This window comes from Apodemus sylvaticus, chromosome 2, assembly GCF_947179515.1.
Source record: "Apodemus sylvaticus chromosome 2, mApoSyl1.1, whole genome shotgun sequence".
NCBI classification, from domain to species: Eukaryota; Metazoa; Chordata; class Mammalia; order Rodentia; family Muridae; genus Apodemus; species Apodemus sylvaticus.
In genome coordinates this window covers 51,283,206-51,303,352 of record NC_067473.1, presented here as the reverse complement: position 1 = coordinate 51,303,352, position 20,147 = coordinate 51,283,206, and the positions used below count along the sequence as shown (strand labels likewise).

Here is a 20,147-nt window from a genome sequence, read left to right as displayed (position 1 = left end):
TGGATGAAGTTAACAATTTTCTATACAGATACCAAATACCAAAATTAAATCAGGATCAGATAAACTATCTAAACAGTCCCATATCCCCATAGGAAGAACAACAATATCAACCAACCAGACGCGCTCCCCCTCCAAGAGTTCCCAGGGAATGGTCCACCAACCAAAGAATATGCATGGAATGATCCATGGCTCTGGCCACATATATGGCAGAGAATGGCCTTGTTGGACATTAGTGGGAGTGGCCCTTGGGCCTGAGGATGTTCGATGCTCCAGTGTAAGGTAATGCCAGGTTGAGAAGGCAGAAGTGGATGGGTGTGTAGAGGGAGCACCCTTATAGAGGCAGGGAGAAGGGGACGGGATAGGGAGCTTCTGAAAGGGAGACCAGGAAAGTGGAAAACATTTGAAATGTAAATAAAGAAAATATTCAATGGAAAAGGCAAACAATCAAAAAGAAAAGAGAAAACAAATATCTCAACGTAAAAAAAAAATGATACTGCTATAGAAAGAATTCTCAAAAAGGACATTCAAATGGCTGAGAAGCACTTAAAGAACTGTTCAACATTCCTAGCCAACAGGGAAATGCAAATCAAAACTACTTTGAGATTTCATCTTGTACCTGTCAGAATGGCCAAAATTAATAAGGTAAATGATAGCTCATGCTGACAAGGATGTGGAGCAAGGGAACATCCATCCTTTGCTGGTGTGAGCACAAACCTATACATCCACTGTGGATATCACTGTGGTTGTTCCTCAGGAAGATGGGAATCAATCTACCTCTAGAACCAGCCATATCACTCTTAGGAATAGACCCAAAGGATACTTCATCCTACCACAGAAGCACTTGCTCAACAGTGGTCATTGCTGCTCTATTCTTAATAGCCAGAAATTGCAAACAACTTAGATATGGCAATGGGTGAATGTATAAAGAAAGTGTAGTACAGTCATGCAATGGAATATTACTCTACTGCTAAAGAAAAAACAAGTACAATGAAACAGAAGGTAAAATTAGAAAAAATAAATGGAGATAATGTGACTTATCTACTACCTGAATGATAGTTTGGACTATCGTTAATACAAGAGTATTTGAAAATAAAGTAATAAAGTAGCGAACAATTATTACTTTAGTATACATACCTTTATTTTAGTATAGGCAGCATCTTTGTAACTATGACTACTAATCTGCTGCTGGAATTGTTGATTTTAACTAAATAATTATTTATCTACATATGCATATATATGCAATTCATTATAATATTTATACTATATATTTATGCATATGTATACATGTATGTGTATGCATGTTTGTGTGAGTGAGTGTTATCTGTATGTAAGGGTGCCTGTAGCATTCAGAAGAATGCTTTAGATACCATGAACTCATAGGTGCCTTTTAGCTCCCTGACCTGGGTACTGGAAACTAAACTCAGGTTCTGTGAAAGAGCAGTACATGTAAGTACTGAGCAATCTCTCCAGGTCCCGAAGGTTTATTTTAGAAGTGAGTTTTGGCTCTCACTTCAGACTTCCCTTTTAAATGCTTAAAATTTCAGAACTTTACATAATAATTTTAAGGAATATGAACTTAGAAAGCAAACTTACTCTTGACTTTGCATAACACTACATGTTTCTCTAACAAAACTCTGTTATTTCAGAGCCGAGAGGGGAATGAAAAGCAAGTTTATATGTGTAGGAGTTTTCATCACTACCTAGTCATTGTTCTACTTCTTATGTTTCTATGATATATAACATACATATATATATCATATCTTATTATATTATATATGTATCTATGATATATATGATCATATGATCAATCATATATGCATCAGTTGCTGTTCCTTTAACCTATGAATGTGATAAGGCATACCAAAGGAAGTTTATTATTGCTCTGGTTTTCAAAGGTGTATATATACACACATGAACTTTGTCAAAACATTTCTCCCATTAGTTCATCTGCATATTTTAATCCATTTTGATCTATGATAATTCTGAAGTAATGAGTCATGAAAATTATCTGACATTCATAGTCATCCCTTTCATTGCTGTAATTTTATTTTTATTTTTTGAATTTTTCTCTAATAACGTACCTTCATTATGGATTCCCCTCCCTCTACTCCTCTAGTCCACCCCACATACACACTTCATTTCCCCTCTGGATCTACTCCCCCACCTTCTGTCTCTCATTAGAAAGCAGCCTTATTAGTAATAATAAGATAAAAATAAGATATAATAAAATAAGAGATAAAAGCCTGAAACAGAAGCCAACACATTGGAATTGGGGAAAACAAACAGAAGGGGAACAGTCTTTAAAAATGACACAAGAAACAGATACCAATGTAGAGACACACTCCTTTTCAAGTTCAGAAAATCATATAGAAATAGCTAAACTGGAAGCCACAATATATGTAAAAGACCCGTGGCATAAAAATAGAGAAAATATCAAAACCTTACAAACATAAACATAAACCTATATACCTATGCATATGCCTATACATATACATAAATACAAACATAAATAAAATATCCTATGGAACTAAGGTAAGACTACACCATACTGTTCAAACACAAACTGTCAGTAAATGTTTCCTAATGACATTCATCTGGACTCATAGGTCAGTACTTGCTTAGCCATCATCAGAAATGCTTCCTTCTGCAGCAATTGGTAACAAAGACTGTGAACTACATCCTGATGTTATACAGAAAATTAGAGACCTTGGAACCCTCAGCTCCAAACAGGATGTCTCCATCAAATCTCTCCCAGGCAGCTGCGGAAGAGGATATGGAAAATGTGTAAGAGACAGAAGAGATGGAGGACACCAAGAAAACAAGGCCCTATAAATCAACATGATCAATTCATATACGAAGGCACAGAGACTGTAGCAGCAAACATAGGTCCAACACAGGTCTGCCCCAGATGGTCTCCTAGAGCTGAAAAGAGAAGTAGGCACACGCCTCATTCCTCATGCAGAAGCCATCTCCAGTTGATAACAACTTGCAAATAAAAATTTGTCCTCTTCAATCCCATAGCCTCTTTTTTTTTAAAAATTGTTTGTAATTTACTTGTATGTTTATATTTTCAAGACTGATTGTTTCATGTTGCATAACCCATGGATGTACTTTTCTGTGGGATTACTAGTTCTGCCTTCAGCATTCAGGATTCCTGAGTTGTCTGTAGGTTTTTTGTTTTTGTTTTTGTTTTTTTTTGTCTGTGACTGGGTTCTGGTGAGATCCACCCACCCACTGTAGCTTGTCTGGTGCTGTCATCATCCTTGCTCGAGAATCTTCTCCTTTTTGGAGTGTACACATTTAATAAATATTTCCTACACTTACAGACATTTCTGAAAATGTGGAATAGTACAGAAAGCTCGGCGACTTTTTACGAGTCTTTTTTCTGACTCACAGCAGGTTTTCTTCATCACAACTTCAAGTAATTAACAGAAAATCTATCAGAAAGAATAAGTATTTATTTTGTTTTCTTAGAGAAATCTAGAAACACAAAAACATTATATGAATCAGAACATGAAAATGGATGGAAGGGAACCAACATAAAAAGGCATTGTCCCTCACTTTTTATACACACAGGAGAGAGAGAGAGAGAGAGAGAGAGAGAGAGAGAGAGAGAGAGAGAGAGAGAGAGAGAGAGAGAGTAATCAGCTTACTTTTTGGAAAGACGGCTATCCAATCACAAACACACAGACACACACACACAGACACACACACACACACACACACACACACACACAGAGAGAGAGAGAGAGAGAGAGAGAGAGAGAGAGAGAGAGAGAGAGAGTAATCAGCTTACTTTCTGGAAAGATGGCTATCCAATCACAAACACACAGACACAGAGAGAGATAGAGAGGAAGAGAGAGAGAGAGAGAGAGAGAGAGAGAGAGAGAGAGAGAGAGAGAGAGAGAGAGAGAGAGTAATCAGCTTACTTCTTGGAAAGACAGCTATGCAATAGAACCACAGAAGGACAAGGAATGATTTAGTCACTAAGTGCTTGTCACAGAAGCATGAGATACTGAGATGTACAATAGCACTCTCATAAAATCTGGGTGTGAACACAATTTCATAAACTAAGTGCTGGGATGCAACTTCCTAGAGAGCCAGGCCTACCATAATCAGTAGTTTCCATATTTGAAGAAAGCCTCTGTCTTGTATTGCAAGATGATGACTTTAAGTCATGTTATCTAAAATTGAGCTCTTGCCTTCCCATGCATGCCTGTGAGCACAACACACACACACAAACACACACACACACACACACACACACACACACACTCAGAAACACATAGTGATATACTCAGAAACATGCCCACAGGGACATATAGAGTGATGCATTCAGAGGAACACATACAGGGGTATACACATAAACACGCAATCTCTTTATCAGACATACATGCACCCAAATACGTGCTTGCATGCTCATATGCAAAACACAAATAGAAAGATGGAGAACCCAAGAGTGTTTTTTCCCAAACTAAAAATTATTCTCTAAAAATATTTTCTATCTCTATTATTTTATAGCCTTTAATCAGTGGTGAGAGTAAGGAGCATAAATTTGCTTATTTTTTGTATGTTAATCTAAAGTCTGAGATTATTATTAATTTTCAAATGGAAGATAAACTCTGTCAATGTATTGACTATGGGATTCACTGAAGTGAATAAAATCTTTGCTTTAATCTGGTAGATTTTTTCATGCCTATTTTGTAGAATATTGGTGTCTTATTAATAATGTGTATGAAAATTAAATTTGTCAAGGCAACATGTAAATAATATTTCACAAAAATTTTCTAATGATTAGCCTTTTTAAGTATTCACTCTTCTGTTAAATATCCACCTACTATACAATGGATTGGGAAATTTTGTGGATTAGCAATTTGCTGAATTTCTCATTTGACTTCTAATACATGGTTTAAAATACTTAGTAAAATATTTAAGAAATACATTATCATCAGACAACCCTAGCAAAATTTGAATTTTGAAATTATATCAACAAAATGGTTATTATATAATACTAACTTGTACTAATTTTTCTTAACAGCTTCTTCTACCAAGACGACATACATCAGCTACAGTAATCATTCAATCTGAACAGGGAGATGGCACCATCTGAAGGAAGGTGCTGTGTGTTCTTAAATATTGAACATGAGACTACAAAAACACACTCTGGGAGATCTCCATAGACTACAATCAATCAGATCAATAGTCTTGTAAGGAACAAAAATTAGCCATGAGCCAAAAGTATCAATATTGAGGAGCAAAGAAGCCCATTTTTATACAATACAACCAATGAGTGTCAAGCTAAAGTATTGCTTACTTGTGAGCAGTTAAAAAAAAAAATCTCAAACGGAAAACTAATGTTAGCTTGTGAAAAAAATGCTGTTGAAATAAACCATGTCTGATGTTATTCTTGTAAGTATTTTTCTGTGATTGTGAGAACTCCTGTTCCTGTCCCACACTGTTCAACTTGTATAAGCCTCTGAGTCTGTTTCTTGTAATGGCTGACTGGATTGAAGCCCTGGGTTGTGCTACAAAATAAATGCAATGATTGACGCATGCAATTTTTATACAAATAATTTATTTCTAATAATAAAGGAATGTTTTGCAAATGTTGAGCATTGTTTCGTTCCAGTTTTAAACCAGGGTAATTCCCTTTGCAGCTGATACGCCCGTTGTTAGATCCTTGCCTGGCGCCTGTTGATCCTACTTACTTCAGGTACACGGGTTTGGATTGTTTGAGTTTATAAGGAGAGTTTTATTGTTCTATAAAAAGGTATCACTTGTATAAGATTTTTGTAAATATTTTTGATTCATATAATAGAGTTTCACAGCAACCACTCCTACAAAGAATCAAGTTGTAGCTTCATATAAATTTCCTCAAGTTGTTATAATTGACCATTAAGCTTCACTTGGGAAAATATATTATGAAATTGTCATGGAAAAATATATCACCATATGACCAAATTGCTCCATATAAATTCTAATTCATTTGCATATCAAAGTATTCCCTGCTATGTGATATTAACCTTCTCTTACCTGGGCCTAGATGTCACCAAAATCAGTAGAGTAATGGGCCCTACCAAGTCATTCTTCAAAACTCTGAATTAGCATATTTGTTCCCTTGGTGTCATTAAAAAAACCACAGTTCAGATAACATGTCAATGAGTTCTTATTTTCCAAATGAAAACATTCATTGCTTCATAAAGCAGTATCATTAAAGAGGGAGAAAACAGGATGCCTCTCTGGTGCTAATAAACCATGCTAGGGCAGATAAAAAGAATCTGTTAACAGTTTTCAAATCTGTGATCATTTTTGTCCTGAGTTCCTCTATTACATACAATCTCAGACATCCATCAAATCAATGGGTCTCTACAACCATTTTGTTAGTAAATGTTCTCTATGCTGAGTTAGCTTAGATGGCTCATTGCTTTCCTTATAGATACAAAGAGCCATTTCTGTAGCTTCAGCCAAGATATTAACTTTATTTAATTGATAAGGTTCAAGTAGCATCATGAAAACTCTTTTCATACATAGAGTCTTTTGCTAAATCCTCTAGAAGAAAGATGGCAATGGACAGAAGGATATACTTATCTTCTGGCTTCATGTTAAGTTTCTACAAATAATATTTGTTCTTTACATATAACATTTTAATCCAAAAAGTATCATTCTTCAGTAATTGAACTAGGGAAAATAAAACTTTATAATATATATCCAGCTCTGGGTTTGTTTTCTAGATAAGACCTGGACTGAGACAAATAAACCTAACATTGTATGTATGTTCATATTTTGTACCATGTGGCTCAAGACTGTTAAATATGTCAAAAAGTTTTCATTTTAAATTAGCCAGTTACTTCATACTGATGATTTGGATGATTCATTACATGGTTTTATTTGGTTTTTTACAAATATCCAGGCTTAATTCTTGCATTTAATATTTCATTCACCGGGAAAAACTCAAGAATGTTTCACATATGAATTGACACTAATCAGGGAGGGTTTCTGTGATAGGGTGACAGAAAGCAAACCTAGCTCTCAGGGCAACTGAAAGGGTTTATTATTATTGCTTTAATATTTTAGAAAATATGAAGCATGACTCACACCACTAAAATTACTATTCTTATAAATTTACAAATGGATTCTTTTTACCTAAGTTTATTTTTATAAATAGCTGATACATATTTGATTTTATACAAATACTGATTTAACTCACAGTAGCATGCTTAATAGTTCTAATGCATTTGTATAGCCTATAGTGTTCTCTAACATTGCTCTGTTAGAAAAGTGTCTCCTGTAAAATTTGTTGACCTCTCTAGCAGGGGTCAAAAACTTCCAGCAACTTCTTACAGTAGAAACTAGAGAATTCTACCCTCCACTATGGAATTTTTCGTAAAGATTTTTTTTCCTGTGGGCTCAGAGGGAGTTATAGGCTGGGACAGTGGTAGCATCCTTTGAGCAGATTTAGCATGTGTTTGGTAGTGGTCCATAAGACCTGTGATTTAAAATGAACTGCCTGTGTCCCATAGATAAGCAAATGCAAAGTTGCACACAAAAAAAATACAGTATTATATTCTTTCGAATTGACCTTGTGTTTTATTCTGGACAAGAAATGTCACATCTAATCTCAGCTTGCCAGAGGGAATGCTAAAAATGTAGCTTCAAGTAATATTCAGCAAATGTCACTTGTAGACAATGAGAGATGTATTAGTGTGACCTTGGGCCAAGTCTGACCTGAGTTTAAGAAAAATTAGTTTATGATAGGGAATACTAGAGGCTTAAATCAATGATAGTATGTCAAAAACTAAATCTATTTTTTAAGTTATTTAAACATGAGGATAACCATTAAGCTATGAACAGGCAGTGAAAGGCTAATTTAAATTGCCATGTTTTTTGATCTATAAAAAATTAACATTTAAAATTAACAATATTTTATCTCTTATGTTTCAGTCACCATAGTACAAAATATGTAACCAGGAACAGAATTTTTGTGTTTTCTATTTTAACTCAGTTGTCTATGTATTTACCTCTATTTTTTGACAACAGGAAAACAAAATTTTCTAACATATATTATGAAACATATATGTTTTGTGCAGACTGTGACTAGAAGTGACATCTTAAAATTTTTTATGCACTCATTACTTTTCTCATTTAATGTATTAAATTGCATTTAATATTATTGAATAGCATTGTCATCCATTTTCTAGAGTGTGATGACCAAAGGGAATTGTGAGGCTGTTAGGAAGGATAAAGGAGAGTAATTCAAATCATGTCATACTCTAATCCTGAGGAACTATTAACTGAAGGGCTTCTTTTTGCCTCTATGGTTGTCAATTAATGACAACAGAAGTAATGTAATAAAGATGGAGCTCAGTGAGAAGAAAGATAAAGAGAGACTTATATTCAATAATCTTCAGAAAGGTATCATATACTGAGATAAAGAGAAAGCACAACTTACAATTTGATTTTTAAAATCTATTCAGTGCTGTATTATTGTATGTTTTCTGCAGTATAATCTTCAGTGATGGTAAACGTCACTATCACATTATTTTCCTTACATTTAAGACTCAATAAATTATTCAGAATTTTTCTCCCTTTTAAACTCTCTATTATTAATACAAAGTTTCACAACTTATTTGACTTAAATTTCTTCTTTCCAAGGAATGAAGATGGGCAAAAGCAACATTTGCCAACTTAATATGGTTTTGTGTTTGCCTACTGCTAAGTGGTTTGAAAAAAGCTGATTTTGTTGATATGATTATAATTTGTCATTCTTTAAATTATTATTTCATTTGATTTTGAGATCATAATTTACCTGCATTCTTTTTCCCTTCCATTTCCTTCCTCCAAAAATAACCATATATTCTTCCTTACTCTTTTTTAAATTAACAATTTAGTTTTTATACATTAATTCTTGCTCCATGCATATGTATATATATATATATATATATATACATATATATACACTTATGTACATTCATACACATATATTTAATATCAAAGTAATGTTTGCAGTTGTGAAATAAGCACATGTGATTACTCATGGATTAAGTCCTACTAGGTAAATTCACTGGCTTTTGGAATGGTTTTGAAAGCCAATGAAACACACTAGAGTATGTTTTGAAAGCTTACAAGAAAGGGTAAATGAGCAAGTCAAACATTTTATTTACTTCATTATCTTGTAAAGGAATTGAAGAGTTGACAAAACTAGTATAAAAGTCTTTGAGACAAAACTAGTGAATTTTTATCTTATGAAATTAATGCTAAGACAAGTGAGAGAGCCTCAGATCTGGTATTTGATAAACACTGATAGTCCCTGAGCTCATTTAACTCCATTGGACAGATGATTTTGGATTTGTACTGAATGAAATCTCCTAATAAACTCCTCTATCTGCTGAAGCATCTGTGTTGAAAGAAATTCCAGCACAGGCCAGCACTGGAGGAATGCTCTCTTTGATTCTTCCTATTCCTAGGCATTAGCTCATGTCTCTGATAAGCATGGCTCTTCATTCTTTTCCTTCTAACCCAGTGATACAACTGTTCTAACTATTCATTCTCCACTCTATATCCATTTCAGAGTCAGAAATGTATGACACGTGAGAGGAATAACTGAATATATATATATATATATATATATATATATATATATATATATATATATATGCCTGTGTTTTTCACAAATTATCTGTGAAAATGCATCCTATTTCCACTAGAAAGTCTTCTTTCAGGTAGGCGTTTCCTTGCTGTATTTGCAGTATATTATTACAAGGAAGGAAGTAATTAAGGAAGGAAATCAGTTTTTCAGAAGTCCTTCTGAAGATAACAAACAAGAAATAATTTTCAGTATGTTGATGAATTCTTCTACTTATCGTTAACAATTAACAAATTTTCCAAGATAACCTTTCTCAGGTCTTACTACTGATATCTTGTAGGCAGAAGAAACAAGAATGTAAAATGTTTTCTAGTCAAGAGTGAAGAGTAGAGGCCAAGTTTATAATCTACCTTTCTTCTTTACTTTGACTCTGAAGACTAGGACACAGAGGCCTGACACTCCATTTTCCTTTATTTAAATTTATATTTATTTATTTACATCCCAAATGATGCCTCCTCTCATACCCCACTCCCAGAGACTCTCTCTACATCCTCCATTCACCTTCCTCTTTGAGTGGATGAGGTACTGCTGTGTATACCAAGAGCCTGGTGCATCTCCTTCCATTGAGACCAGACAATGGAGCTCTGTTGAGGAATGGATAACATAATCTGGCTACAGCTTTAGGGAGAGCCTCCACTCCAATGGTTGAATGGCCCACATGGAGACTGACCTGCTGCTTATATGCTACATATATGCTGGGGGCCTTGTTCTAACCAGTCTTTGTTCTTGGGTTGGTGGCTCATTCTCTGAGATCTCCCAGTGTTCCAGGCTAATTGACTCTATTGGTCATTCTCATGATCTCCAGAGCCTTCAAATCTTCCTCCCCAGCTCTTCCATTATTGTCCATGACCTCTGTCGAATGTTTGGTTTTGGTTTTCTGCATCTATTTCAGCCAACTGCTAGGCAGAACCTCTCAGAGGACAGTTATGCTAGGCTCCTGCCTGCAACCATAAGAATCTATCATTAATAATGTCAGGGATTGGTATTTGTCCATGGGATGGATTTCAAGCTGGGTCTGTAATTGTTTGGCCATTTCTTCAGTCTCTGATCCATCTTTGTTCTCTCATTTGTATTAGACAGGACAATTTTGGGTGGAAAGTTTTGTGGCTGGGTTGGTGTGTTTATTCCTCCACTGGGGGTTTTGTCTGACTACAAGAGATGGCCTCTTCTCTTTTCATATCCCTACTTTTAGCCATCTAGGCAAAGATAACCCACATTGACTCCTGGGAGTTTCTCCCATCTCATGTCTCTTGGACTGCTTAGGGATTACCTGAGCCTCCAACCCATACCAGAAACCTGCAGATTTCCATTCATTTTCATGCCTCTCTAGAGCTCTCTCTTGTCTCTCAACACTTGGTCCTACCCACCACATTCTCTTCCTGCTCTCATACATGCTTTACTCCCTGCCTTCCTTTAATAGTTTGCCCCCCTCTTCTATGTGTGATACAAGTATATTCACTTGGGCCTTCTTTCTTCTTTAATTTCTTTGGGTCTGTGAGGTATATTTTGGGTATTCTTTGCTTTATGGCTAATATCCACTGATCAATAGGTACATACCATGCATGTGCTTTTGGGTCTATGTTGCCTCATTCAGGATGATTTTTTATAGTTCTATTTATTTGCCTACAACATCCATAATGTCCTTGTTTTTAATAGCTGAATAGTATTCCATTGTGTAAATGAACCATATTTTCTGTATCCATTATTCAGTTGAAAGATATCTGGGTTGTTTCTAGTTTCTCCTATTACAAATAAAGTTGCTATGAACATAGTGTAGCATGTGTTTTTGTGATATGGTGGAAAGTCTTTTGGGTATATGCCAAGATGTGATATAGCTGAGTCTTGAGGTAGAACTTGTCCCAATTTTCTGAGAAACTGCCAGATTGTACAAGTTTCCAATCCCCCAGCAATGGAAGAGTGTTCCACTTTCTCCATGTTCTTGCCAGTATCTGCTGTCACTTGTGAGTTGACCTTAGCCATTCTGATTGGTATAAGGTGGAATCTCAGAGTTGTTTAGATTTGCATTTCCCTCATGACTAAGGATGCTTCATTTCTTTAAATGCTTCTCAGAATTCCAGATTCCTCTATTGAGAAATTTATAGATCTTGAAAGAGCAATTCTCAACTTCATATGGAAGAAAGGCCTAGGATAGCCAAAACAATCCTGAACAGTAAAAACCAGTTCTGGAGGAATCACCATCCCTGAGTTCAAGCTGTACTACAGCACAAAGGTGATAAAAACTGCATGGTATTGATACAGAAACAGACAAGATAATCAATGGAATAGAATGGAAGACCCAGACATAAATCCACATACATATGGACACTTGACTTTTGACAAAAAAGCCAAAATCATACAATGGAAAAAATAAAGCATCTTCAACAAATGGTGCTGGTCTAACTGGAGATATGCATAGATGCTGAAAATATAGCAATGGATAAAAAATCTATCTGTGATTCACCCAGTGGTGACACACTCCTTTAATCCCAGCACTTGGGAGGCAGAGGCAGGCAAATTTCTGAGTTCGAGGCCAGCCTGGTCTACAGAGTGAGTTCCAGCACAGCCCAGGCTACACAGAGGAACCCTGTCTCAGAAAATGAAATGAAATGAAATGAAATGAAATGAAATGAAATGAAATGAAATGAAATGAAATAAAATAAAATAAAATAAAATAAATCTGTGATCTCATGACCACTGTACTTTCACAGAAGAAAAGAGAAAATATGAGGTTTGGACAATAATACATACTGACAAATAATAAAGGGGAAAATGGATAAAAATTAAGTTAAGAAGTATCATTGTGAAGGAGAGGATTAGATTGGCATTTTAATTTGTATGATCAAGAAAAGAGATATTTGAGTGAAGATCTGAGAGTAGTGTTTGATATGCAGTGTCATGTTGAAGAAAAATTAAGGGAAGACCAGCAAATAGATATGTCCTGAGACAGAAGACCATCCAGACTGTCTAAAAGACTGAGAGTTGATTATATCATTGTAAGATTTTGTATGTTATTGAAAAACCATTAAAATTTGCCTCTATATGTAGAAAACTAGCAGAGGGTTTTGAGCAAAGAGAGGACATGACTCTTAATTATAAGTGAGCCCTGCTGACTTCTGTGATGATGAAGTATAGCCTGCAAGAATACAATGGCAGAAATACAGGTGTCTGTCAGAGGACTCTGAGGAGATAGGTTAGATATGACTGGGAGAGGCAGTGTTGGTAATATACCATGGTTTAGACTGGATGCATTTGACAGGAGATCCTACTGACTTGCTAATCAATCAGAAATCTTTGAAGGAAAAGGCTGATTTCTAGACTTTTCATGAATCAGTGAAAAGACTGCCTTGTAATTGAGGAAGATGGGTTCGACCAGGAGGACCATGAGCTCAAGGCAACAGAGTTACAGTGTGAATACCCATGACCTCTTCTCTTTCAGGCTTCTCAATTTCCATTTTAAAGATGGATGAAATATTAATTTGAATAACTCCAGTAACCCTGGGAACCAACTTTGGTGCTGGAAAGACTATGAAGACAACCATTCGTTCCTCTGAATCCTGTATCAATTGTTTTGTGGATATTTTAAAATTTCTTTAGTTGTTTCAGTTACTGGTATTTTGTTTTACCCTCTTCCATAACTTGCCTGAGAATCTCTGGGTTAATTTTGATCCTTAAATTTCTGTTTTCTCTTTATAATTTCAGTAAGTAAGTGACTCTTCATTACATTTGTATACCTAAAATAGTATTCATGGAGATAATGGTACTTGGTCTCACAGCTGTCCACAGCCTGCAGGAATACAATGCTTTAGTTGTTATATGATCTTCTGTACACAGTACAGTCTCTCAAGGCTTTGCCTTGCATCATTTTACTCATTATTTTTTTTTTAACTTTTTCATTCTTATAATGGGGAATAATGTGAAAAATTATATGTCAAGTCCTCCCATTAATTTTTATGTTGTGGAGGCACAGTCCAAGAATGAAGACATGTGAAGACAGTTCTGAGTGCTTGTAAGAAAACTACAACAAAACAAGACTTGTGACCTCAGTGTTTTTAAAACACAGATTTGTTTTTGAAATGTGTTTTCATGCTTCTCCCCGGTATAGTAGAAAGGAGTAAGTTTACTTCAGCTGTTGTTACTCATATTCCTCTAGAAAAAAAAACATGTTTTTGCCATGTGCAGATTGTTCTTGTAAATAGACACTCATGAGAAGTGTACTTAGGTGACTATTGCCCTCTTAATTAAGGTCAAAGGTTACAACTGTCCGATAGCCTTCTGGGCTCTGTGCATAAGGGAGGACTCCCTTCATTAGCACGACTTCCCCTTATCTGACCATAACTCCACACACCTCTACCTTGAGCTCTATAGAGCCTGCCATGTAGCCTTGCTTAAGATTGTAAGTTCAATTTCCTTTTAACCTACAAGAGCTCATTCGCATGACATTCTTCAACTGCTTCCCCATGCTAATGAGGCATTTTGGCATCATAAGCATTCAGCCAATGAACTTTTCTCATCTTGGATATTCTGGCCCCCACCCCACTCCAAAAATTATTTGAATCTTGAATGACTACAAGTAAAGTTAATCTGCCTCCCTGCAGCTTGTCTCAGTGTTAGTTCCATACATACTCACAATAAATCCAATCCCCATGTCTGTTGCCTCTGCTCCCTTGGACCTCATGGATCACCAATATTGACCAATGATACTGGGGGAAGGGAGGGTCACAGGTGACCTTCCTTAGTCCTCAGAGTATAAATTATCTGGCTCTCTGAGTGAATTTGGGTATTGCATGAGACTCTAGTCTCCTATTGGATGGGGAATTTAACAAGGCACCTAATCCTAGAATTTACATCAGTGATTTTAACAATAATTATAATAGGGGAAATTATTAGCCATCTGATTCTGGGAGATCGTTACATTTCTTATTTTTCAGGAGTTCATTTAGTCTGAGGGATATGTTTTGGATGAATTAAAGTTAGCTGCAAATTTCTCTTTCATTAGGAGTTTGTGTTTTATTGAATGCCCCCAGGTATAGGTTTTAGGATTTCACAAACCTTGAAAGACCAGAACACACATAGGTCATTTTCATCATGGTTCATGTTTTATTTTTTTATACCATATTTAAATAATTTTCAATAGAAGATAAAATAAAATAAAGAGAAATTAAGAAATATGGCAAGACCACTTGCTAGAATTATTTTTGCTTAGTTTCAAGTTACCCTGGTTACATAAGTTTATATTTTAAGGTAATTTTATTTATCCAAAATGTTTATAAAGGTGATTTTATTGTACCCCTGAGATAGCAAGCTATTATTGTTTTGTTCATGCACAAGTAGATTCTTAGCTAACTAGTGCATAAAATTCTTCATAAGATATAGTGCATTATTATTATAATGTCATCCACATTGGAAGATTGGCCCTAACAACTATTAAAACTCAGTGTCGACTCACACACCAGTATTGGGCCAAGAATAGAACTTGGAGATCCAGAAGTCTGGGTGAGCACCCCTCTGATAGAGTAAGCTGTGATCAGTAATTATCATTTAGTCTTAAGCAATATTGCTACCCAGTGATTATTTACCAGATCTAAAATATTCTTACTGTTTTTAATAGAAGCTGTGTGCATTCCCAAAGTCTATCATAATGAAAAATCTTGGCAGTAAATAAAAAGGATTGCTGGTGATCTTTCTGACAAGCCTAAATCTTGTAGGTCAAAGAGAAGAAAGAATGTGTACAGACACTGATCTAATAGTCCTGTAAGACTGAATTCAGCAGTCAATTAAAAAAAAAAAAACAGGTTTTCAAATTGTTTTGAAATTTTGGATGTGTAGGCTCTAAAGAGTTACCTCTTATTTCCCCTCTTAAAGATATGCTACACAAGGTCTCTCTCTCTCTCTCTCTCTCTCTCTCTCTCTCTCTCTCTCTCTCTCTGTGTGTGTGTGTGTGTGTGTGTGTGTGTGTTCTCACATGGGTAATTCCTATGAAGTAAAAGTATTCTCCATTTACAAATGTACATAAAATAAAAGTTTCAAATTTGAAAATTGTTACATAACTTGATTGTGTGTCTTTGAGCTTTGAATACGAGCCCCCATTTGCAGAGAACTGAGATCTGAAATACTTATGTGTCCTCTGGGCTGTGAGGTGGGTAAAAATTCAGTAATGATGATCTAGACTGGGTCAGCAAGCTGGTCTGGACTGGGTCAGCAAGCGAGAACACAGAAGCATCTGTGGGCTTATGTTTTAGGACTTAGCTGTTAGGAAGAAGCTGAAATAGTCTATTGGAGAAAAACAAAACCATAACTTTACAGAAAGTATCTACATATAAATATACACAATAAAAGCTTTTAGCTAAATGTGGCAGCTGTCTTCTATCGAAGAGGGACTTTTTTGTAGTAGTAATCATCAAGAGAAGAATTTAGATGCTTCTACTTAATTTCTAAGTGTATTGACTGTATACTATTCAAACACAATTACCATATTATGGGCCTCATTCTGCCTACAGAAAAGTGGAATCCTTAATGTGAATAATAACATGAAAATGTCACTTTTGTGCTTTCATTATGGCTGTTAGCTTTAGAAACATAGGAGTGTGTTAAAATGTATTTAACTTAATTTTCAGCACTTATACATAATAATGATTTCTTTTTTCCCATCATTTTATGTTGTGAGGTTAGCATTAAAACCCAGAACAAAATGATTCATGGTGAATTAAGCTAAATAAATGCCTCAAATTGCTGTGGACATGCAGTAATCACAAGGTTCAACTATGCTATGAAATTGAAATATTTAATGGGGGCATTTTATTTAATGGAACCATTTTGTTTAAAGGCTGTGCAAAGGTCACTTGAATGAGCACATGTTAAATTTTTTAAACTTTCATTATTGGGAAAAATTACAAAGATTACAGCCCTATTTTTTTTTTCTTTATGGAACTAATGACTGCTACTGTTAACTGATCCAAAAAATGCATGCTAGGCAGTTCACAGGTGCTAGGGGAGAACCTAATCCTGTAGTTAAATTGCCTTCTAAGTTCCTATCTCTATTATACTCATTGATCAGCATGTCTCTCAAACCTCATCATAGAAGCTTATTGCAGTAAATGATGATTAACAAAGACCTACAATTATTCCACATGTGGAGATTAAGAAACTATAGGGTACTCATCTACAGATGGGAAATTTTTATAAGATATTATCCTCTCTAAGCTCAGGAATCCTTGTAGAAGATGTGGAAGCGAAATTGTTAAGAGCCGGGGTACTGACCTTATGTGTCAAGAGTTCTTTCTGGACAGGCCAGGGCCCAGGGTTTCCCACATGACTGAAACTTATTGCACAAGACCTGCACAAGATCAAGCCAAAAAAATCCAAGCACAAACAGGGAAAGAGTTCATTGAGTCTGAACCCTAGCTGAGGAGTTATTGGCAATTGATGGCTACTGTGAAAGGGGTGTCTTTTTTTTTTTTTTTTTTTAGGAGTGCTACTTCTACAAGAGTACATATGTTCCATTAGATAGTTTTACATTCGTGCACAAACAGGAAGCATTAAGGAGATTCACAGGGAAGAAGGAGAGAGAGAGAGAAAGAGAGAGAGAGAGAGAGAGAGAGAGAGAGAGAGAGAGAGAGAGAGAGAGAGAGAGAGGACATGAAATTGGAAGGGAAAGTAGTGGGATAAGATTTGTTTTCTAATTGTGTGCATTTTTTAGGACAGATTAAAATATAGAATGTAATAGCCTCTTTACCTAATGTGATAGCTGGTAGCATATATTTATATTTAAACATAAAATATATGTTTAGGTTGGACAATATATAGCCATAGTTGGTGATGACTACCTAAAGTAAAATTTGAGAAACTTCTATACCTATATGTAAATTAGTGATTTTATAAGTTAAAAGGTAAATACAAGATTAGTTTCCTACAATCATACTACTGTGCATAGATCAATCAAACCAACTTGTTCACCATCAAAGAAGGACCAGAAAAGCTAGGTCATAGGAAATAAAATCTTTAAATGCAAAATTAGCTCAAGGGTAAGTTGTGGTAATGGACATCTTTAATGTCAACAATTAGGAGGCAGAGGCAGGAAGACCTTGTGATTTTGAAAGCAGTCTTGTCTGTATAGAAAATTCTAGGACAGTCAGGTTTGAATAGTGAAACTATGCCTAAAGGAAATAAACTTAAAAAATTTTTCTATGACTAGAATGCGCTGGCTGAGAAGTTTATTTTGAGAGTAAACATTTCAGAAATGACATAAATATTTCAGAAAATGTATAACATGTCAAAGTTTTTAAAATGTCTCCAACTCACTTTTTCTCCAAAAGTAGTCTGAGTATCAATTCTACCAGCATTAATAAATATATAGTTTAAATAGGCATTGTAGTGTTCCAACCTACCAAACTAGAATTTCCTGGTTCAGGCCTTAATAAACTTCATTTTACTATTATCACCTTTGTAAGTCTGTACTCAATAAGTTTGACAGCCAGATGCAGACAGAAGAATAAACTCCCAACCTACACCTGGTCCATTCTTCTGGGTATGCATGCTATTGTATTATGATATCCATCAACATCATGTTTACTTAATTTGTAAATATTTCAACTGTTTGGCATTACAGTAAAATGTTCTGTGTACCTGGAGCAAAGAGCACATACTTGTCTTTCAGAGAATCTGAGTTTGGTTCTCAACACACACACACACACACACACACACACACTCTCAAACACACACACACACACACACACAATCACCTATTATTCTGTATCTAAGAGATCAGATGACTTCTTTCGGCCTTCTTGAACACCTGCGCGCGCGCGCACGCGCACACACACACACACACACACATACACAAACAGATGCACAATACATACATAAATAATAAAAAATAAAAATAAAACTTGAAAATGAGTTTTAAGTGTTTATATGGTCCTAATGTGTTATAAAGAAATTTTCTTGGCTCTTACCCTAATTTAAATATAATGTCTTTTCTAAACAATAAGAGTTTACCTCTCTCTATTTAAAGTAAATCCTAGGGTCACTTCTATTTTTAAGCCTAGAAAATTAGAAAAAAAATGTCTTTATCCTACTTCTCTCTTTCCCATCTCTGGCCATGTATTTCCATATATATAAGCAGGGAGGACCCACCATTATTTTTGTCATACGTCTTAAAGTAAGAGTGAAAATAAAGTGACAGAATTTACCATGTCATGAGTATCTCAAGAGTTAATACAGCTGGCAAAATCAATTAATTATGACGTTATTAAATATGATATTATATAAAGAATCCAGTTAAAGAAAATGCAAATACTTTTAAAGTATAAATTATTGACCCCTCCATACACCATAAGTTTAGTGTCATCTCTCTTCTTGTTTATAATATGGTTTTCCTGTTACAAGGTTTCTGTTTTGGTTTCTTTAGTTTTTCTGAGTTTGAGGCAAGTCTGATGTACAGAGTGAGTTCTAGGAGAAGTAGGACAAAACAGAGAAATCCTGTCTCATAAAAGTTTTTGCTTTCTATTTTTTATATGACATTTTTGTTTATGAATACCTATGTTGGTATGATGAGTGGGTTTTTCAACACTTTGCTTTTTTGTTGCATGGAGAAAAGTGGCTGAGGTAGCAGAAGTTCTTCATTGAGGATTCAGACTTCAACAAACTCTCTCTTGAAGTACTCTTCCTAGAGTACTCTAATCAAATCAATAGATTCATATTCAGTCATAGCTGAATAGGGATAGGAGCAACTCAGAGTATAATGAGACAGACATGAACTTAAATCATTATGGGAATGAAGCATATAAAAATGTGTGTTAAGTTTGAAGACTGTAGTAAAATATAATAACAGGTAAGTGATCCTATAGCTATTGGAGAGATGGATTTTCCTCAGAGGGACTCACTTGGTCCAGCCATAAAAGAATTCAATCATTGATCATGAAACAAGCTTTGAAATAATAGCCCCATGCTCATCTTTTGTGAATGTTCTACACAAAAATATTTGTTTTAACCAATCAAAATATGAGATGGGCTTTTATTTGTTTATCTATCTTTTTCCCTATCTATCTATTTATCTTTCTTTCTTTCTTTCTTTTTCTTTCTTTCTTTCTTTCTTTCTTTCTTTCTTTCTTTCTTTCTTTCTTTCTCTCTCTCTTTCTTCCTATCTATCTATCTATCTATCTATCTATCTATCTATCTATCTATCTATCTATTTATCTATCCATCTATCATCTATCCATCTATATATCTTGTTTAGTAATGGTATACCAAATACTTACAATGTGTCATTCTCTCTATTATGGACTGCAAGGATCACAGAACACTAGTAACAACATTTGTAGTCTCAACTGTAACAAATATTAAAAGAAAATGTAAGAAATACAAGAAGGTTTCAAAGCAGGAATTTATTGCCTACGTGAGTGTCTGTCCAGTGTTTACTTTTTGAAGTCTATCATGTAGTTACTAACCTAGTACTGAATAAAATTTAAAATCTGGAAGTTGGGACTAACTGGAAACAGAAACTATC

At 35.1% G+C, this 20,147-nt stretch overlaps 1 protein-coding gene across 1 annotated transcript in view; it reads left to right on the top strand.

The window, feature by feature from the left end:
• Grm8 (glutamate metabotropic receptor 8) overlaps window positions 1-5,561 on the top strand; it is an 870,036-nt gene extending 864,475 nt beyond the window's left edge. The window contains exon 11 of the mRNA XM_052173334.1: window positions 5,039-5,561. Coding sequence (XP_052029294.1) covers window positions 5,039-5,088 — 50 coding nt within the window. The 3' untranslated portion in view covers window positions 5,089-5,561. The remainder of the gene's footprint in view (window positions 1-5,038) is intronic.
• The last annotated feature ends 14,586 nt before the right edge of the window (window positions 5,562-20,147 follow it).